The sequence below is a fragment of the Pseudoliparis swirei genome, chromosome 19 (assembly GCF_029220125.1).
Source record: "Pseudoliparis swirei isolate HS2019 ecotype Mariana Trench chromosome 19, NWPU_hadal_v1, whole genome shotgun sequence".
NCBI lineage: Eukaryota > Metazoa > Chordata > Actinopteri > Perciformes > Liparidae > Pseudoliparis > Pseudoliparis swirei.
Genome location: NC_079406.1, coordinates 27,976,380 through 27,992,302, shown reverse-complemented (window position 1 = coordinate 27,992,302; position 15,923 = coordinate 27,976,380). Strand labels below are relative to the sequence as shown.

The window sequence follows — 15,923 nt, the reverse complement described above, 5'->3', positions numbered from 1 at the left end:
TTACATCACTTAAAAGCCTCTCAGACTCATGTGTCCTTTAAAGGGTTAACATGGAGACACACAGGTCAAAGGTCAGGGGTCAGTCCTGCTTTTCGGTGCTGTCTAACTAATCCGTTCACACGGTGCTGCTTTGAGGGTCGTTTGTTCCAACAAAACAAAAGGATATCATTTTCAGTTATTTTGAACTTTTTGAGGTTTTTAAAGATTACGTAATATGTAATTATTTTTAAAATGACGATAAAGACTAAAACAACGTGTGATCTTTCTCTTCAAGGAGTCGCTGAGAGACACGTGGAAGACGTGGAAGACGTCTCCATAACCTCACAAGTGTCTCGTGGAGCTCTTCCTCCAGCGGACCGCCTCAAGGACACCTGGAGTCCCTTCAAACGGACATTTCAAACACTCCTAGAATCTCCCATAACACCCTCTGACTCTGAAGGAGGCCTGGGACCATGGGAACCTCTTCAAGCGTTCTTGTAATCCCCCACCCCCCCAAAAAAACTCCTTGAAATCCTATCACACATTCCTGGAGTGGCATTCCCAACACGCCCTCCAGCCTGGTCCTGGAGACGCAAAGCCCCCTTTGAAGTCCCTGGAACCTTCTCAAGGACACCAACAACCCTTTGATGAATAATACCCCTGAATGTACTTCTGCATCGTCTGGAACACCCTGAAGGCACCGCGGCTACCCTACCAGACTCCCCCTCGGTCCTCCTCCTGAACCCAACACTTTGGATCTCCACATGGAAGCTGGAACATCCTCGACAGCCAACGTAACCAGGATCTGAGGAGGCTTGGTACCCCGTGTGAGCTCCTCAGGGACCCCACCATGGACCCACAGAGCACTAAGAAAGACCAACAAGACCCCCGACAGCATCCTTCAGAACTCGAGGGCCATCGGAGGGCTATGAAGCTCGTTTGTCTCGCTCATAGAGAACCCGTCTCTTCTTTAAGCACCTCTTGAAGATTGAACGTGTTTCAATGAGCATCACTGAAACATTGAAGTCTCTCCAGGAACTGCATCCAAGACCTGTGCGAGAACCCAAGAAACCTCTGAGTCCCCCATCCAGAGACCCTGAAACCACCTCTTGAACCTCCAAAGCCCCTCCTGGAATATCCTAATACGTTGAACCTCTCAAGAACTCTTTTAATCCTCAATGAAATGAAGAGAACCTCCTCAGGAACCAAAGGAACCGACAACTCTCTTCCTCAAGGACCTTTTTTCACGAGGTACAGTGAGACCCTTTGGATGGAGGTCTTCATAAATCACTCTGGTTTTAATGTGTTCCAGTCCAGAAGGGTCTCACCTCGCTGAGGATCACCCAGACCGGCGAGTCCGTCAGCACGGTGAGCCTCATGGCCTCCAGGGGCCCGAAGGTGGGGTCCACCTCGCCCTCCGCGATCCCGTTCTTGAAGGTTCCTGGAAGAGATGAAGATCAATGAGGTCAATAAACCTGATGGGACCCGTGGTACCTTAAGAAGTACTTAAGTACCTTAAGAAGTACTTGAGTACTGCTCTGTTGCTACTCTACTTGAGTATTTTATTTTCATGACACACAGCGATGCCTTCTATATGTATTAATTTAAAGCTCAAGACTACAGAATCAAAATAAACTATTACAACCTAACAAGCTGAAGCTGCAGGAAGGCCTCCGGTTCCCTCAATAGAATCCTGATTAAAGCCCCTGGATCTGAACTTAGGGAGACACGTTTAATGGTTGACACCAGTGGTCCCCAAACTAAGGCCCGCGGGGCCTTAGTTTGGGGACCACTGGATGAGACCATGTGATCTAAGCTGTGAAGGCAGACGCCAAAATTAATAGAGGGAAGGAGGGTCGGCCGGATCGATCCGCCGACTCATCTGAAATATTGATGAGCGGAGATAAAGAGCTGCTGGTGATTTATGAGGTCAGATTAAAACCTCACTTATAAACCTCAAGGTCACAAACTCAAGGTCACAGCCTAAAGGTCACAGCCTCAAGGTCACGGCCTCCTCCAGGAGGAGACAACGACTCTGGAGGTCAGAACACTCTTTATTTATACATCAGGAATACATCAGCAGCCCCTCTGAGAGTACTACATGTACCTCTGAGAGGTAATACAGTCTAAAGTACTACATGTACCTCTGAGAGGTAATACAGTCTAAAGTACTACATGTACCTCTGAGAGGTAATACAGTCTAAAGTACTACATGTACCTCTGAGAGTAGTACAGTCTAAAGTACTACATGTACCTCTGAGAGGTAATACAGTCTAAAGTACTACATGTACCTCTGAGAGTAGTACAGTATAAAGTACTACATGTACCTCTGAGAGTAGTACAGTATAAAGTACTACATGTACCTCTGAGAGGTAATACAGTCTAAAGTACTACATGTACCTCTGAGAGGTAATACAGTCTAAAGTACTACATGTACCTCTGAGAGGTAATACAGTCTAAAGTACTACATGTACCTCTGAGAGTAGTACAGTATAAAGTACTACATGTACCTCTGAGAGTAGTACAGTATAAAGTACTACATGTACCTCTGAGAGTAGTACAGTCTAAAGTACTACATGTACCTCTGAGAGGTAATACAGTCTAAAGTACTACATGTACCTCTGAGAGTAGTACAGTATAAAGTACTACATGTACCTCTGAGAGGTAATACAGTCTAAAGTACTACATGTACCTCTGAGAGTAGTACAGTATAAAGTACTACATGTACCTCTGAGAGTAGTACAGTATAAAGTACTACATGTACCTCTGAGAGTAGTACAGTCTAAAGTACTACATGTACCTCTGAGAGGTAATACAGTCTAAAGTACTACATGTACCTCTGAGAGGTAATACAGTCTAAAGTACTACATGTACCTCTGAGAGTAGTACAGTCTAAAGTACTACATGTACCTCTGAGAGGTAATACAGTCTAAAGTACTACATGTACCTCTGAGAGTAGTACAGTATAAAGTACTACATGTACCTCTGAGGTGTAGTACAGTCTAAAGTACTACATGTACCTCTGAGTGTAGTACAGTATAAAGTACTACATGTACCTCTGAGTGTAGTACAGTCTAAAGTACTACATGTACCTCTGAGTGTAGTACAGTATAAAGTACTACATGTACCTCTGAGTGTAGTACAGTCTAAAGTACTACATGTACCTCTGAGAGTAGTACAGTATAAAGTACTACATGTACCTCTGAGAGGTAGTACAGTCTAAAGTACTACATGTACCTCTGAGTGTAGTACAGTATAAAGTACTACATGTACCTCTGAGTGTAGTACAGTCTAAAGTACTACATGTACCTCTGAGTGTAGTACAGTATAAAGTACTACATGTACCTCTGAGGTGTAGTACAGTATAAAGTACTACATGTACCTCTAGGTGTAGTACAGTATAAAGTACTACATGTACCTCTGAGGTGTAGTAAAGTATAAAGTACTACATGTACCTCTGAGAGGTAGTACAGTCTAAAGTACTACATGTTCCTCTGAGGTGTAGTAAAGTATAAAGTACTACATGTACCTCTGAGGTGTAGTACAGTATAAAGTACTACATGTACCTCTGAGTGTAGTACAGTATAAAGTACTACATGTACCTCTAGGTGTAGTACAGTATAAAGTACTACATGTACCTCTAGGTGTAGTACAGTATAAAGTACTACATGTACCTCTGAGTGTAGTACAGTATAAAGTACTACATGTACCTCTGAGTGTAGTACAGTATAAAGTACTACATGTACCTCTGAGTGTAGTACAGTATAAAGTACTACATGTACCTCTGAGTGTAGTACAGTATAAAGTACTACATGTACCTCTGAGTGTAGTACAGTATAAAGTACTACATGTACCTCTGAGTGTAGTACAGTATAAAGTACTACATGTACCTCTGAGGTGTAGTAAAGTATAAAGTACTACATGTACCTCTGAGGTGTAGTAAAGTATAAAGTACTACATGTACCTCTGAGGTGTAGTACAGTATAAAGTACTACATGTACCTCTAGGTGTAGTACAGTCTAAAGTACTACATGTACCTCTGAGTGTAGTACAGTATAAAGTACTACATGTACCTCTAGGTGTAGTACAGTATAAAGTACTACATGTACCTCTAGGTGTAGTACAGTATAAAGTACTACATGTACCTCTGAGTGTAGTACAGTATAAAGTACTACATGTACCTCTGAGTGTAGTACAGTATAAAGTACTACATGTACCTCTGAGGTGTAGTAAAGTATAAAGTACTACATGTACCTCTGAGTGTAGTACAGTATAAAGTACTACATGTACCTCTGAGTGTAGTACAGTATAAAGTACTACATGTACCTCTAGGTGTAGTAAAGTATAAAGTACTACATGTACCTCTGAGGTGTAGTAAAGTATAAAGTACTACATGTACCTCTAGGTGTAGTACAGTATAAAGTACTACATGTACCTCTAGGTGTAGTACAGTATAAAGTACTACATGTACCTCTGAGGTGTAGTAAAGTATAAAGTACTACATGTACCTCTAGGTGTAGTACAGTATAAAGTACTACATGTACCTCTGAGGTGTAGTACAGTATAAAGTACTACATGTACCTCTAGGTGTAGTAAAGTATAAAGTACTACATGTACCTCTAGGTGTAGTACAGTATAAAGTACTACATGTACCTCTGAGGTGTAATAAAGTATAAAGTACTACATGTACCTCTAGGTGTAGTACAGTATAAAGTACTACATGTACCTCTGAGGTGTAATAAAGTATAAAGTACTACATGTACCTCTAGGTGTAGTACAGTGTAAAGTACTACATGTACCTCTGAGTGTAGTACAGTGTAAAGTACTACATGTACCTCTGAGGTGTAATAAAGTATAAAGTACTACATGTACCTCTAGGTGTAGTACAGTATAAAGTACTACATGTACCTCTGAGGTGTAATAAAGTATAAAGTACTACATGTACCTCTAGGTGTAGTACAGTATAAAGTACTACATGTACCTCTGAGGTGTAATAAAGTATAAAGTACTACATGTACCTCTGAGGTGTAATAAAGTATAAAGTACTACATGTACCTCTGAGGTGTAATAAAGTATAAAGTACATCATTTAGTAAACTACATGTACCTCTGAGTGTAAAAGTATAAAGTACTACATGTACCTCTGAGGTGTAATAAAACAGTGACATCATTTACGTCGGGTTGAACGTCCCACAAACCCCTCGGTGTGTGTGTCTCATGTGTGTATGTGTGTGTGTGTGCATGTGTGTGTCTGTGTGTGCATGTGTGTGTGTCTGTGTGTGTGTGTGTGTGTCTGTGTGTGCATGTGTGTGTGTCTGTGTGTGTGTCTGTGTGTGTGTCTGTGTGTCTGTGTGTGTGTGTGTGTGTGTCTGTGTGTGTCTGTGTGTGTGTCTGTGTGTGTGTGTGTGTGTGTGTGTGTCTGTGTGTGTGTGTGTCTGTGTGTCTGTGTGTGTCTGTGTGTGTCTGTGTGTGTCTGTGTGTGTGTGTGTGTGTGTGTGTGTCTGTGTGTGTCTGTGTGTGTGTGTCTGTGTGTGTGTGTGTCTGTGTGTGTGTGTCTGTGTGTGTGTGTCTGTGTGTGTCTGTGTGTGCATGTCTGTGTGTGCATGTGTGTGTGTCTGTGTGTGTGTTTATCCTCATTGCTGCAGGAAAACAAAGGAGAGGAATGTTGTCCTGAATAACTTTCCTCCGGTTAACACACAGACCGTTAAACTCAACATGAGACAACCTCCAAGTTTGAGTTGTAATCCGTCAGATGTTGAGAAACAGAAGTTAGGTCTCTCCTGACCACCAGGGGGCTCCTCTGGTTGTATAGAAGTCTATGCTATATGTGTTGAAGCTGCATTCTCTCTCCTGACCACCAGGGGGCGACTCCTCTGGTTGTATAGAAGTCTATGCTATATGTGTTGAAGCTGCATTCTCTCTCCTGACCACCAGGGGGCGACTCCTCTGGTTGTATAGAAGTCTATGCTATATGTGTTAAAGCTGCATTCTCTCTCCTGACCACCAGGGGGCGACTCCTCTGGTTATATAGAAGTCTATGCTTCATGTGTTAAAGCTGCATTCTCTCTCCTGACCACCAGGGGGCGACTCCTCTGGTTGTATAGAAGTCTATGCTTCATGTGTTAAAGCTGTATTCTCTCTCCTGACCACCAGGGGGCTCCTCTGGTTGTATAGAAGTCTATGCTTCATGTGTTACAGCTTCATTCTCTCTCCTGGCCACCAGGGGGTGAGTCATCTGGTTGTATAGAAGTCTATGCTTCATGTGTTACAGCTGCATTCTCTCTCCTGGCCACCAGGGGGCGACCCCTCTGGTTGTATAGAGGTATATGCTTCATGTGTTAAAGCTGCATTCTCTCTCCTGACCACCAGGGGGCAACTCCTCTGGTTGTATAGAAGTATATGCTTCATGTGTTAAAGCTGCATTCTCTCTCCTGACCACCAGGGGGCGACTCCTCTGGTTGTATAGAAGTCTATGCTTCATGTGTTACAGCTGCATTCTCTCTCCTGGCCACCAGGGGGCGACCCCTCTGGTTGTATAGAGGTATATGCTTCATGTGTTAAAGCTGCATTCTCTCTCCTGACCACCAGGGGGCAACTCCTCTGGTTGTATAGAAGTCTATGCTTCATGTGTTAAAGCTGCATTCTCTCTCCTGACCACCAGGGGGCGACTCCTCTGGTTGTATAGAAGTCGATGCTCCGTTCTCTCACCTATCCTGATGAACCCGTCTTCTGTGCGGTGGTACTTTGGTGTCTTCTCTCTCCCCTCCGTCAAGGCCTCTTTCTCCGCCTGAATGTTCTGGAAGGAACACAGAAACAAACCCATCATTATACTTTATAAAGAGATACATTGTGTCCAGTTTAAGGAGATTTGTTCCGCTTTGTTATTATTACATAATATTATTATTATATTATTCAGCATATTTAAAAATGTGTACAACAGTATACTCATTTATGGATGGATGAACTGATGGATGGATCATGGATGGAGGGGATGATGAATGGATGAATAATGGATTATGGATGAATGGATGGATGGATCATGGATGGATGGAGGGGGTGATGGATGGAAGGATTAATGGATAAATGGATGGATGAATTAATAGATTGATGGACGCTAGATGGATGGATGGATGGAAGAATGAATAGAATGATTTAATGTATAATAGATGGATGAATTAATGAATTGATAGATGGGTGAATGGATAGAAGAATTAATTGATTGATGGCTGGATGATAGATGGATGAATGGGTGAATGAAGTGATGGATGATAGATGGATGGATGAAGTGAGTTAGGTTCCCTGGGTCGGTTCCTGGACTCACGTCGAATGGCAGAACCTCCACCGACGTGTTGTAGAGTTTGTCTCCCGGGTGTTCGATGTTCCCGCCCCGAAAGAAATACCTTAGAGGAGGAGGACAAAGACAGGATGTGAGTTTTAAATATTATATATATATATAGTACTTTATTGTCATTGTATATGTGACCCCTCAGAGCCGTCTAGTACTCTGTACTGGTCTTGTTGAACACCATGTAACCCAAGAACCTCTTCGTGCCCTAGACTACCCTCCATCTTCTGGTACCTCTCGCACCTCCTGCACCTCCTTGTCACCTCCTTACCCCCTCACACCCCAGAGGCTGTGTAGCCCCATGGTGCCCTAGTACTTACAATACCATGGCATCTGACTCCAAGACCTCTTGCACATCTTTGGTACCTGCGGATACCCCTTAGACCGTATAACCCACTAGGATTCTCTCGTAGTCTGTAATACCCTGACCTGCTAAATCCTCTTTGTTACACTCTGATACCCCTGAGACCATGTGACCCCATAGTACCATCTCTGGACCCTGTGTGGCCCTGGTTCATCTCACAATCCCTAAATCCTCGGTACCCTAGATGCTGGTTTCCCCTTGTGTACCCCCTAAGTACCCTTCAAGGCCCTATACCCTTCATACCCTGTAACTCCTTGTAGACTGTGGATCCTGTTGAGATACCCAAGTACCCTCCAGGAGCCACAATGCTGGTCTTCTTCTGCACATATCTGACCGTACCCTTTGATATACCCAAGACCTTAGAACTACAACTGGCCTCTGGTGAATTGCTGGTACCTTCTGGGGCCCCTCCTCATACTGGGCACCCTCTTGTCCCCACACTGGCTCTGTAACCTCTTGGAATTACCCCCTTCATACCCTGCAGAACGTTGGTATTCTCTGGAACCTCTAGTAATCTGTGATACCCCCCAGCAACCTGTACTGTCCAGGTACCATCTAATAACCCTCACACCCTTGGACCTTACACCGGGTAACTCTCTGGTACCCACCTCTCTCTGGTACCCACCTCTCCCTGGTACCCACCTCTCTCAATGGTACCCACCTCTCCCTGGTACCCACCTCTCTCTGGTACCCACCTCTCCCTGGTACCCACCTCTCCCTGGTACCCACCTCTCAATGGTACCCACCTCTCTCTGGTACCCACCTCTCCCTGGTACCCACCTCTCCCTGGTACCCACCTCTCTCTGGTACCCACCTCTCCCTGGTACCCACCTCTCTCTGGTACCCACCTCTCTCTGGTACCCACCTCTCTCTGGTACCCACCTCTCTCTGGTACCCACCTCTCCCTGGTACCCACCTCTCTCTGGTACACACCTCTCCCTGGTACCCACCTCTCTCTGGTACCCACCTCTCTCTGGTACCCACATCTCAATGGTACCCACCTCTCTCTGGTACCCACCTCTCCCTGGTACCCACCTCTCAATGGTACCCACCTCTCCCTGGTACCCACCTCTCTCTGGTACCCACCTCTCAATGGTACCCACCTCTCCGTGGTACCCACCTCTCTCTGGTACCCACCTCTCCCTGGTACCCACCTCTCCCTGGTACCCACCTCTCTCTGGTACCCACCTCTCAATGGTACCCACCTCTCCCTGGTACCCACCTCTCAATGGTACCCACCTCTCTCTGGTACCCACCTCTCAATGTTACCCACCTCTCAATGGTACCCACCTCTCCCTGGTACCCACCTCTCAATGGTACCCACCTCTCCCTGGTACCCACCTCTCAATGGTACCCACCTCTCTCTGGTACCCACCTCTCCCTGGTACCCACCTCTCGATGGTACCCACCTCTCTCTGGTACCCACCTCTCAATGGTACCCACCTCTCGATGGTACCCACCTCTCCCTGGTACCCACCTCTCCCTGGTACCCACCTCTCGATGGTACCCACCTCTCTCTGGTACCCACCTCTCAATGGTACCCACCTCTCGATGGTACCCACCTCTCTCTGGTACCCACCTCTCCCTGGTACCCACCTCTCCCTGGTACCCACCTCTCTCTGGTACCCACCTCTCCTGGTACCCACCTCTCTGGTACCCACCTCTCAATGGTACCCACCTCTCTCTGGTACCCACCTCTCCCTGGTACCCACCTCTCAATGGTACCCACCTCTCTCTAGTACCCACCTCTCAATGGTACCCACCTCTCTCTAGTACCCACCTCTCCCTGGTACCCACCTCTCTTTGGTACCCACCTCTCTCTGGTACCCACCTCTCTCTGGTACCCACCTCTCAATGGTACCCACCTCTCTCTGGTACCCACCTCTCAATGGTACCCACCTCTCTCTGGTACCCACCTCTCGATGGTACCCACCTCTCCCTGGTACCCACCTCTCGATGGTACCCACCTCTCCCTGGTACCCACCTCTCAATGGTACCCACCTCTCTCTGGTACCCACCTCTCTCTGGTACCCACCTCTCCCTGGTACCCACCTCTCTGGTACCCACCTCTCTGGTACCCACCTCTCTCTGGTACCCACCTCTCCCTGGTACCCACCTCTCTTTGGTACCCACCTCTCTCTGGTACCCACCTCTCTCTGGTACCCACCTCTCAATGGTACCCACCTCTCTCTGGTACCCACCTCTCAATGGTACCCACCTCTCCCTGGTACCCACCTCTCGATGGTATCCACCTCTCAATGGTACCCACCTCTCTCTGGTACCCACCTCTCTCTGGTACCCACCTCTCCCTGGTACCCACCTCTCGATGGTACCCACCTCTCCCTGGTACCCACCTCTCAATGGTACACACCTCTCTCTGGTACCCACCTCTCAATGGTACCCACCTCTCCCTGGTACCCACCTCTCGATGGTACACACCTCTCTCTGGTACCCACCTCTCTCTGGTACCCACCTCTCAATGGTACCCACCTCTCTGGTACCCACCTCTCTCTGGTACCCACCTCTCAATGGTACCCACCTCTCTCTGGTACCCACCTCTCAATGGTACCCACCTCTCTCTGGTACCCACCTCTCAATGGTACCCACCTCTCTCTGGTACCCACCTCTCAATGGTACCCACCTCTCTGGTACCCACCTCTCAATGGTACCCACCTCTCCCTGGTACCCACCTCTCAATGGTACCCACCTCTCCCTGGTACCCACCTCTCTCTGGTACCCACCTCTCAATGGTACCCACCTCTCCCTGGTACCCACCTCTCAATGGTACCCACCTCTCTGGTACCCACCTCTCAATGGTACCCACCTCTCTCTGGTACCCACCTCTCAATGGTACCCACCTCTCTCTGGTACCCACCTCTCAATGGTACCCACCTCTCGATGGTACCCACCTCTCTCTGGTACCCACCTCTCAATGGTACCCACCTCTCTCTGGTACCCACCTCTCCCTGGTACCCACCTCTCTCTGGTACCCACCTCTCAATGGTACCCACCTCTCTCTGGTACCCACCTCTCTCTGGTACCCACCTCTCCCTGGTACCCACCTCTCTGGTACCCACCTCTCTCTGGTACCCACCTCTCAATGGTACCCACCTCTCTCTGGTACCCACCTCTCGATGGTACCCACCTCTCCCTGGTACCCACCTCTCGATGGTACCCACCTCTCTCTGGTACCCACCTCTCTCTGGTACCCACCTCTCAATGGTACCCACCTCTCTCTGGTACCCACCTCTCGATGGTACCCACCTCTCCCTGGTACCCACCTCTCGATGGTACCCACCTCTCCCTGGTACCCACCTCTCGATGGTACACACCTCTCTCTGGTACCCACCTCTCAATGGTACCCACCTCTCCCTGGTACCCACCTCTCGATGGTACACACCTCTCTCTGGTACCCACCTCTCTCTGGTACCCACCTCTCAATGGTACCCACCTCTCTCTGGTACCCACCTCTCAATGGTACCCACCTCTCTGGTACCCACCTCTCAATGGTACCCACCTCTCTCTGGTACCCACCTCTCAATGGTACCCACCTCTCTCTGGTACCCACCTCTCAATGGTACCCACCTCTCAATGGTACCCACCTCTCTCTGGTACCCACCTCTCAATGGTACCCACCTCTCTCTGGTACCCACCTCTCGATGGTACCCACCTCTCCCTGGTACCCACCTCTCGATGGTACCCACCTCTCCCTGGTACCCACCTCTCTCTGGTACCCACCTCTGGTACCCACCTCTCAATGGTACCCACCTCTCATGGTACCCACCTCTCTGGTACCCACCTCTCAATGGTACCCACCTCTCTGGTACCCACCTGTGTATGGTACCCACCGCTCTCTGGTGCCCACCTCTCGATGGTACCCACCTCTCCCTGGTCCCCACCTCTCGATGGTACCCACCTCTCAATGGTACCCACCTCTCTCTGGGTACCCACCTCTCAATGGTACCCACCTCTCTGGTACCCACCTCTCTCTGGTACCCACCTCTCCTGGTACCCACCTCTCCTGGTACCCACCTCTCTGGTACCCACCTCTCTGGTACCCACCTCTCCTGGTACCCACCTCTCTGGTACCCACCTCTCAATGGTACCCACCTCTCCTGGTACCCACCTCTCCTGGTACCCACCTCTCAATGGTACCCACCTCTCCCTGGTACCCACCTCTCCCTGGTACCCACCTCTCAATGGTACCCACCTCTCCCTGGTACCCACCTCTCTCTGGTACCCACCTCTCAATGGTACCCACCTCTCTCTGGTACCCACCTCTCCCTGGTACCCACCTCTCTCTGGTACCCACCTCTCCCTGGTACCCACCTCTCTCTGGTACCCACCTCTCTCTGGTACCCACCTCTCCCTGGTACCCACCTCTCCCTGGTACCCACCTCTCTCTGGTACCCACCTCTCAATGGTACCCACCTCTCCCTGGTACCCACCTCTCCCTGGTACCCACCTCTCTCTGGTACCCACCTCTCAATGGTACCCACCTCTCTCTGGTACCCACCTCTCCCTGGTACCCACCTCTCTCTGGTACCCACCTCTCAATGGTACCCACCTCTCTCTGGTACCCACCTCTCCCTGGTACCCACCTCTCCCTGGTACCCACCTCTCCCTGGTATCCACCTCTCCCTGGTACCCACCTCTCGATGCGGACAGGTGTGAAGAATCGTATCCGTATAAAATCCCCTGCTACAGGCGTGAAGGCCCAGAAGAAGTCCTCCCCCAGGTAGGCTTTCTCCAGGGTGAAGTGCTGGTAGGTCTTCAGGCTGGTCGTCACCTCCGCCAGCGGGTTGGCGTGACCCTTATGGAGGCTCTGTTTCCCAAAGTCTTTATCCTGGAGCACAGGTAGACATCAGGAGTTATGTCTGTTGCCTCTGATGAGATGAGGCATAGACCAGATCCCAGTATGACCCGGGAGTCATCTCAGACTTCTACCCTTACGGGTATCAGTGTGAGCCTCGCTAGCTGCTGATGCTAATCAACAGAGCAAAGACACTGAAGATACAAGAAGCCCTTTCAGAAGAATGTATTTGTATTCAGTTGTTCCTGGGTGATCAAATATGGACGTCAACATCATCCACATTTCCCCTTGGGGATTAATAAAGTATCTATCTATCTATCTATCTTTCAGGGATTGGTCCAGGTAAATGTGATTAACAGTTTTCAGTCTCATTAGACTGCCGAGTTCTTCTCGTTTAGCCTGTTTTTGGGAATCCCTTTGATTAAATTCATAAGCAAGCAAATGAGCTTCCCAGGAAGATGAGAGTTGAGTGACCACAGAGGTGGACGTAGTGTCTGAGAGAAGGTGGTACCTTTCTCACAAATCTCTTGACTCAACTCTCCACAGACAAACAAACCCCACTTCCAACTTGAATTCTTCTCATTTAACTTTTCTTCCTAAACCCCGGCGTACGCGGCTCCATCGCGGGCCGGCCTCAACGGTTCAATCTCAAACATCAAGGAGGCTCTGGTCCGGAGGCGGCCGGATCAATATCCCATTGATTGGACCAGATTGCATCAGCGGCCCGGCTCGTATCCATCGCTCCTCACGCAGCGATCAGAGGCGAGCGGAGACGTTTCTGCAGCTCCGGGTTGAGACTGCGGAGGCTTTCAATCTTCATCTCTCCGGAGGCCGAGCCGCCCTCGAACCTCTCGTCTCAAACTCACCAGACTTTCCTCCGACCGCCGACCAGTCCGTCTGCAGCTCTGACCGGCAGCTCCAAGACAGTTTTTAGAATGTATTTTAAAGTTCCCTGTGATTGGCCAGTAACCAGAGGGAGAACCTTCACATCGGTGGATTCTGGAGCTCAACTTTGCATCAGCGAAGGACATTTCTGACAGCAACATCCAAACCTTCATAATCTGCTTTATATCTCATATATTTTGATAGAAAATCTGTAGTTCCCAGATTTCCTATCCTCCCTTAAAAAAGCTTTCCCCCCCACCCCCTACCACCCCCATCACCCCGTGCCACCCACCCCCACCCTAAAATAAAATATGTTAACAGAATCCTGAATTTGAACATCGTGCATCAGCGTATCTTCTCTATAATAAGATCCCTTCAGTTTCTTGATGGCAGATTATTTTTTTGGGGTGGCTTTACATTAGAGTTTACATTACATTTACATTATTAGAGTTATTAGAAATAAGACTGAAACAATCCTCTGGAATACGAGTAACATTACGTAACTATATCACTTAATTGTGCAGAAATACAAGGTTGAAGCAGAATGTGGTTTTTACACACAAAGACAAACACACACACACAAAGACACACACACACACACACACTACCTTGAGCTTCTGGATCTTCCCGGCCAGAGACGAGTGGGTGCCGACGTGCTGGAAGAGCGACGGCTTGAAGCGGATCCTCAGGTTGGCTTTCTGCCGGTCGCAGTGTTTCTGATGGAGACACACACACACACTTCTAGATGGGCTTTGTACAGGTGAGGCGTTCAGGTGCGTTCAGGAGGTCTGGTGCTCACCGCGTCCTTCTCCGGGTTGCACACCTTGACCCACATGATGTGGTCCAGGAGCCAGTCGATGGGCTTGTCCTTGTAGAACATCAACATGAACTCCACGATGAGCGACAGGTCCAGAGACTTGAACATCTTCCCTGTCGGGGAGGAGGGAGGTGTTGAGTTCACGTGTTGAGTTCACGTGTTGAGCTCACGTGTTGAGTTCACGTGTTGAGCTCACGTGTTGAGTTCACGTGTTGAGTTCACGTGTTGAGTTCACGTGTTGAGCTCACGTGTTGAGTTCACGTGTTGAGTTCACGTGTTGAGCTCACGTGTTGAGTTCACGTGTTGAGTTCACGTGTTGAGCTCACGTGTTGAGTTCACATGTTGAGCTCACGTGTTGAGTTCACTGAACTCCACTTTAGTTTCATTTAATTTAATTTGTGGGTTTAAAAAAAATTTATTTAATGTTTTTTTCTGATTTATTTATTATTTATTTATTATTCTTGTAAAAAAGATATTATTATAAAAATAATTTATAACAATAATATTATCGATCATTTAAAACTTTGTAATGAGTTTATATTCCTTTTCTAGCCATTAAGAAAAAATACTTAAAATAAACTCATGTTTTTCATGTAAAAACATTTAATGGTTTCAGATTTAATAATGTGAGCATTCTCTGCTTTTACTTAATATATATATATTTTATTAGGTTTGATTTCGGTACCCGATTATCAATTAAATCAATCAATCACAGTCCTAGTGAGAGCCACCAAGTCTTTGAAATCATATTATGGTTAAAAAGATAGTTTTACATTTGTTTTAAAAGTATCTCATGAGGTTTAGTTTTCTATTGAATTTTATTACGTTTTATTTTGAGTTCAAACAACACAAGTTTAACATTATTATAATATATACCTATATTAATTTCGTTATTATAATAATATTTTTATTTGTAATCATCCTGATCATTATAATTGTAATAATTGTTGTGGTTATTAAATAATCATAATTAATATTATTTAATAATCATCAATATTATTATCAGAATTATTATTATTTATTCTTTTAATCATTACCATTCTTATTATAATTATAATTACTATACTTATTGTAATATCGAGCAGAGAGTCTTCATCACCTTCTCTCTCTCTTCATGAAGAACAAAGAGTGAGTGCTGAAGGGCGAGCGACGGACTACCCACAATGCAACAGTGTCCCTCTCACACACCGGGAGAATCTTTTTGTTTTCAAAACAAACTGAAACATTGCAGCTTATTGCGCAACAATAAAAACGTTCCGCTTCACGCGTCCCGAATATTTAATAATCACATTAAATGTGAATCTTTGGTTGAGCCTAACAAACCTCCGTGTCCCGGAGTTACAGAACACGTAACATGCGTGACGACGTCATTGATTTGAAGTCAAATCAATAATTCACTTAAAAATTTTAATTGGTTGATGGAGCGACGCCTCGAGTCAGAGACGACGTCATCGATCTGAGTTAACGGATCAATACGAGAGTTTATGAGGATAATATGAACACTGGTAATAATAATGTTAACAATATTAATACTAATGTTAACAATATTAATAACAGAACACTATTAACACTATGAATAATAACGTTAACAATATTAACACTATTAATAATAACATTAACAATACTTATACTATCAATACTAATGTTAACAATATTAATATTATTATTACTAATGTGAACAATATTAAGAATATTAATACTAATTTTAACAATAATACTAT

At 46.6% G+C, this 15,923-nt stretch overlaps 1 protein-coding gene across 2 annotated transcripts in view; it reads right to left on the bottom strand.

Annotated features, from left to right (window-relative positions):
* Positions 1-15,923, bottom strand: part of mgat4b (alpha-1,3-mannosyl-glycoprotein 4-beta-N-acetylglucosaminyltransferase B) — a 64,811-nt gene that overhangs the window by 455 nt on the left and 48,433 nt on the right. For both annotated transcript variants that reach the window (XM_056439560.1, XM_056439559.1), the window contains exons 9-14: positions 14,185-14,315; positions 13,994-14,101; positions 12,340-12,533; positions 7,300-7,378; positions 6,687-6,774; positions 1,308-1,420 (exon numbers count right to left, since the gene is read on the bottom strand). In XM_056439560.1, the coding sequence (XP_056295535.1) occupies positions 1,308-1,420; positions 6,687-6,774; positions 7,300-7,378; positions 12,340-12,533; positions 13,994-14,101; positions 14,185-14,315 (713 nt within the window). The remainder of the gene's footprint in view (positions 1-1,307; positions 1,421-6,686; positions 6,775-7,299; positions 7,379-12,339; positions 12,534-13,993; positions 14,102-14,184; positions 14,316-15,923) is intronic.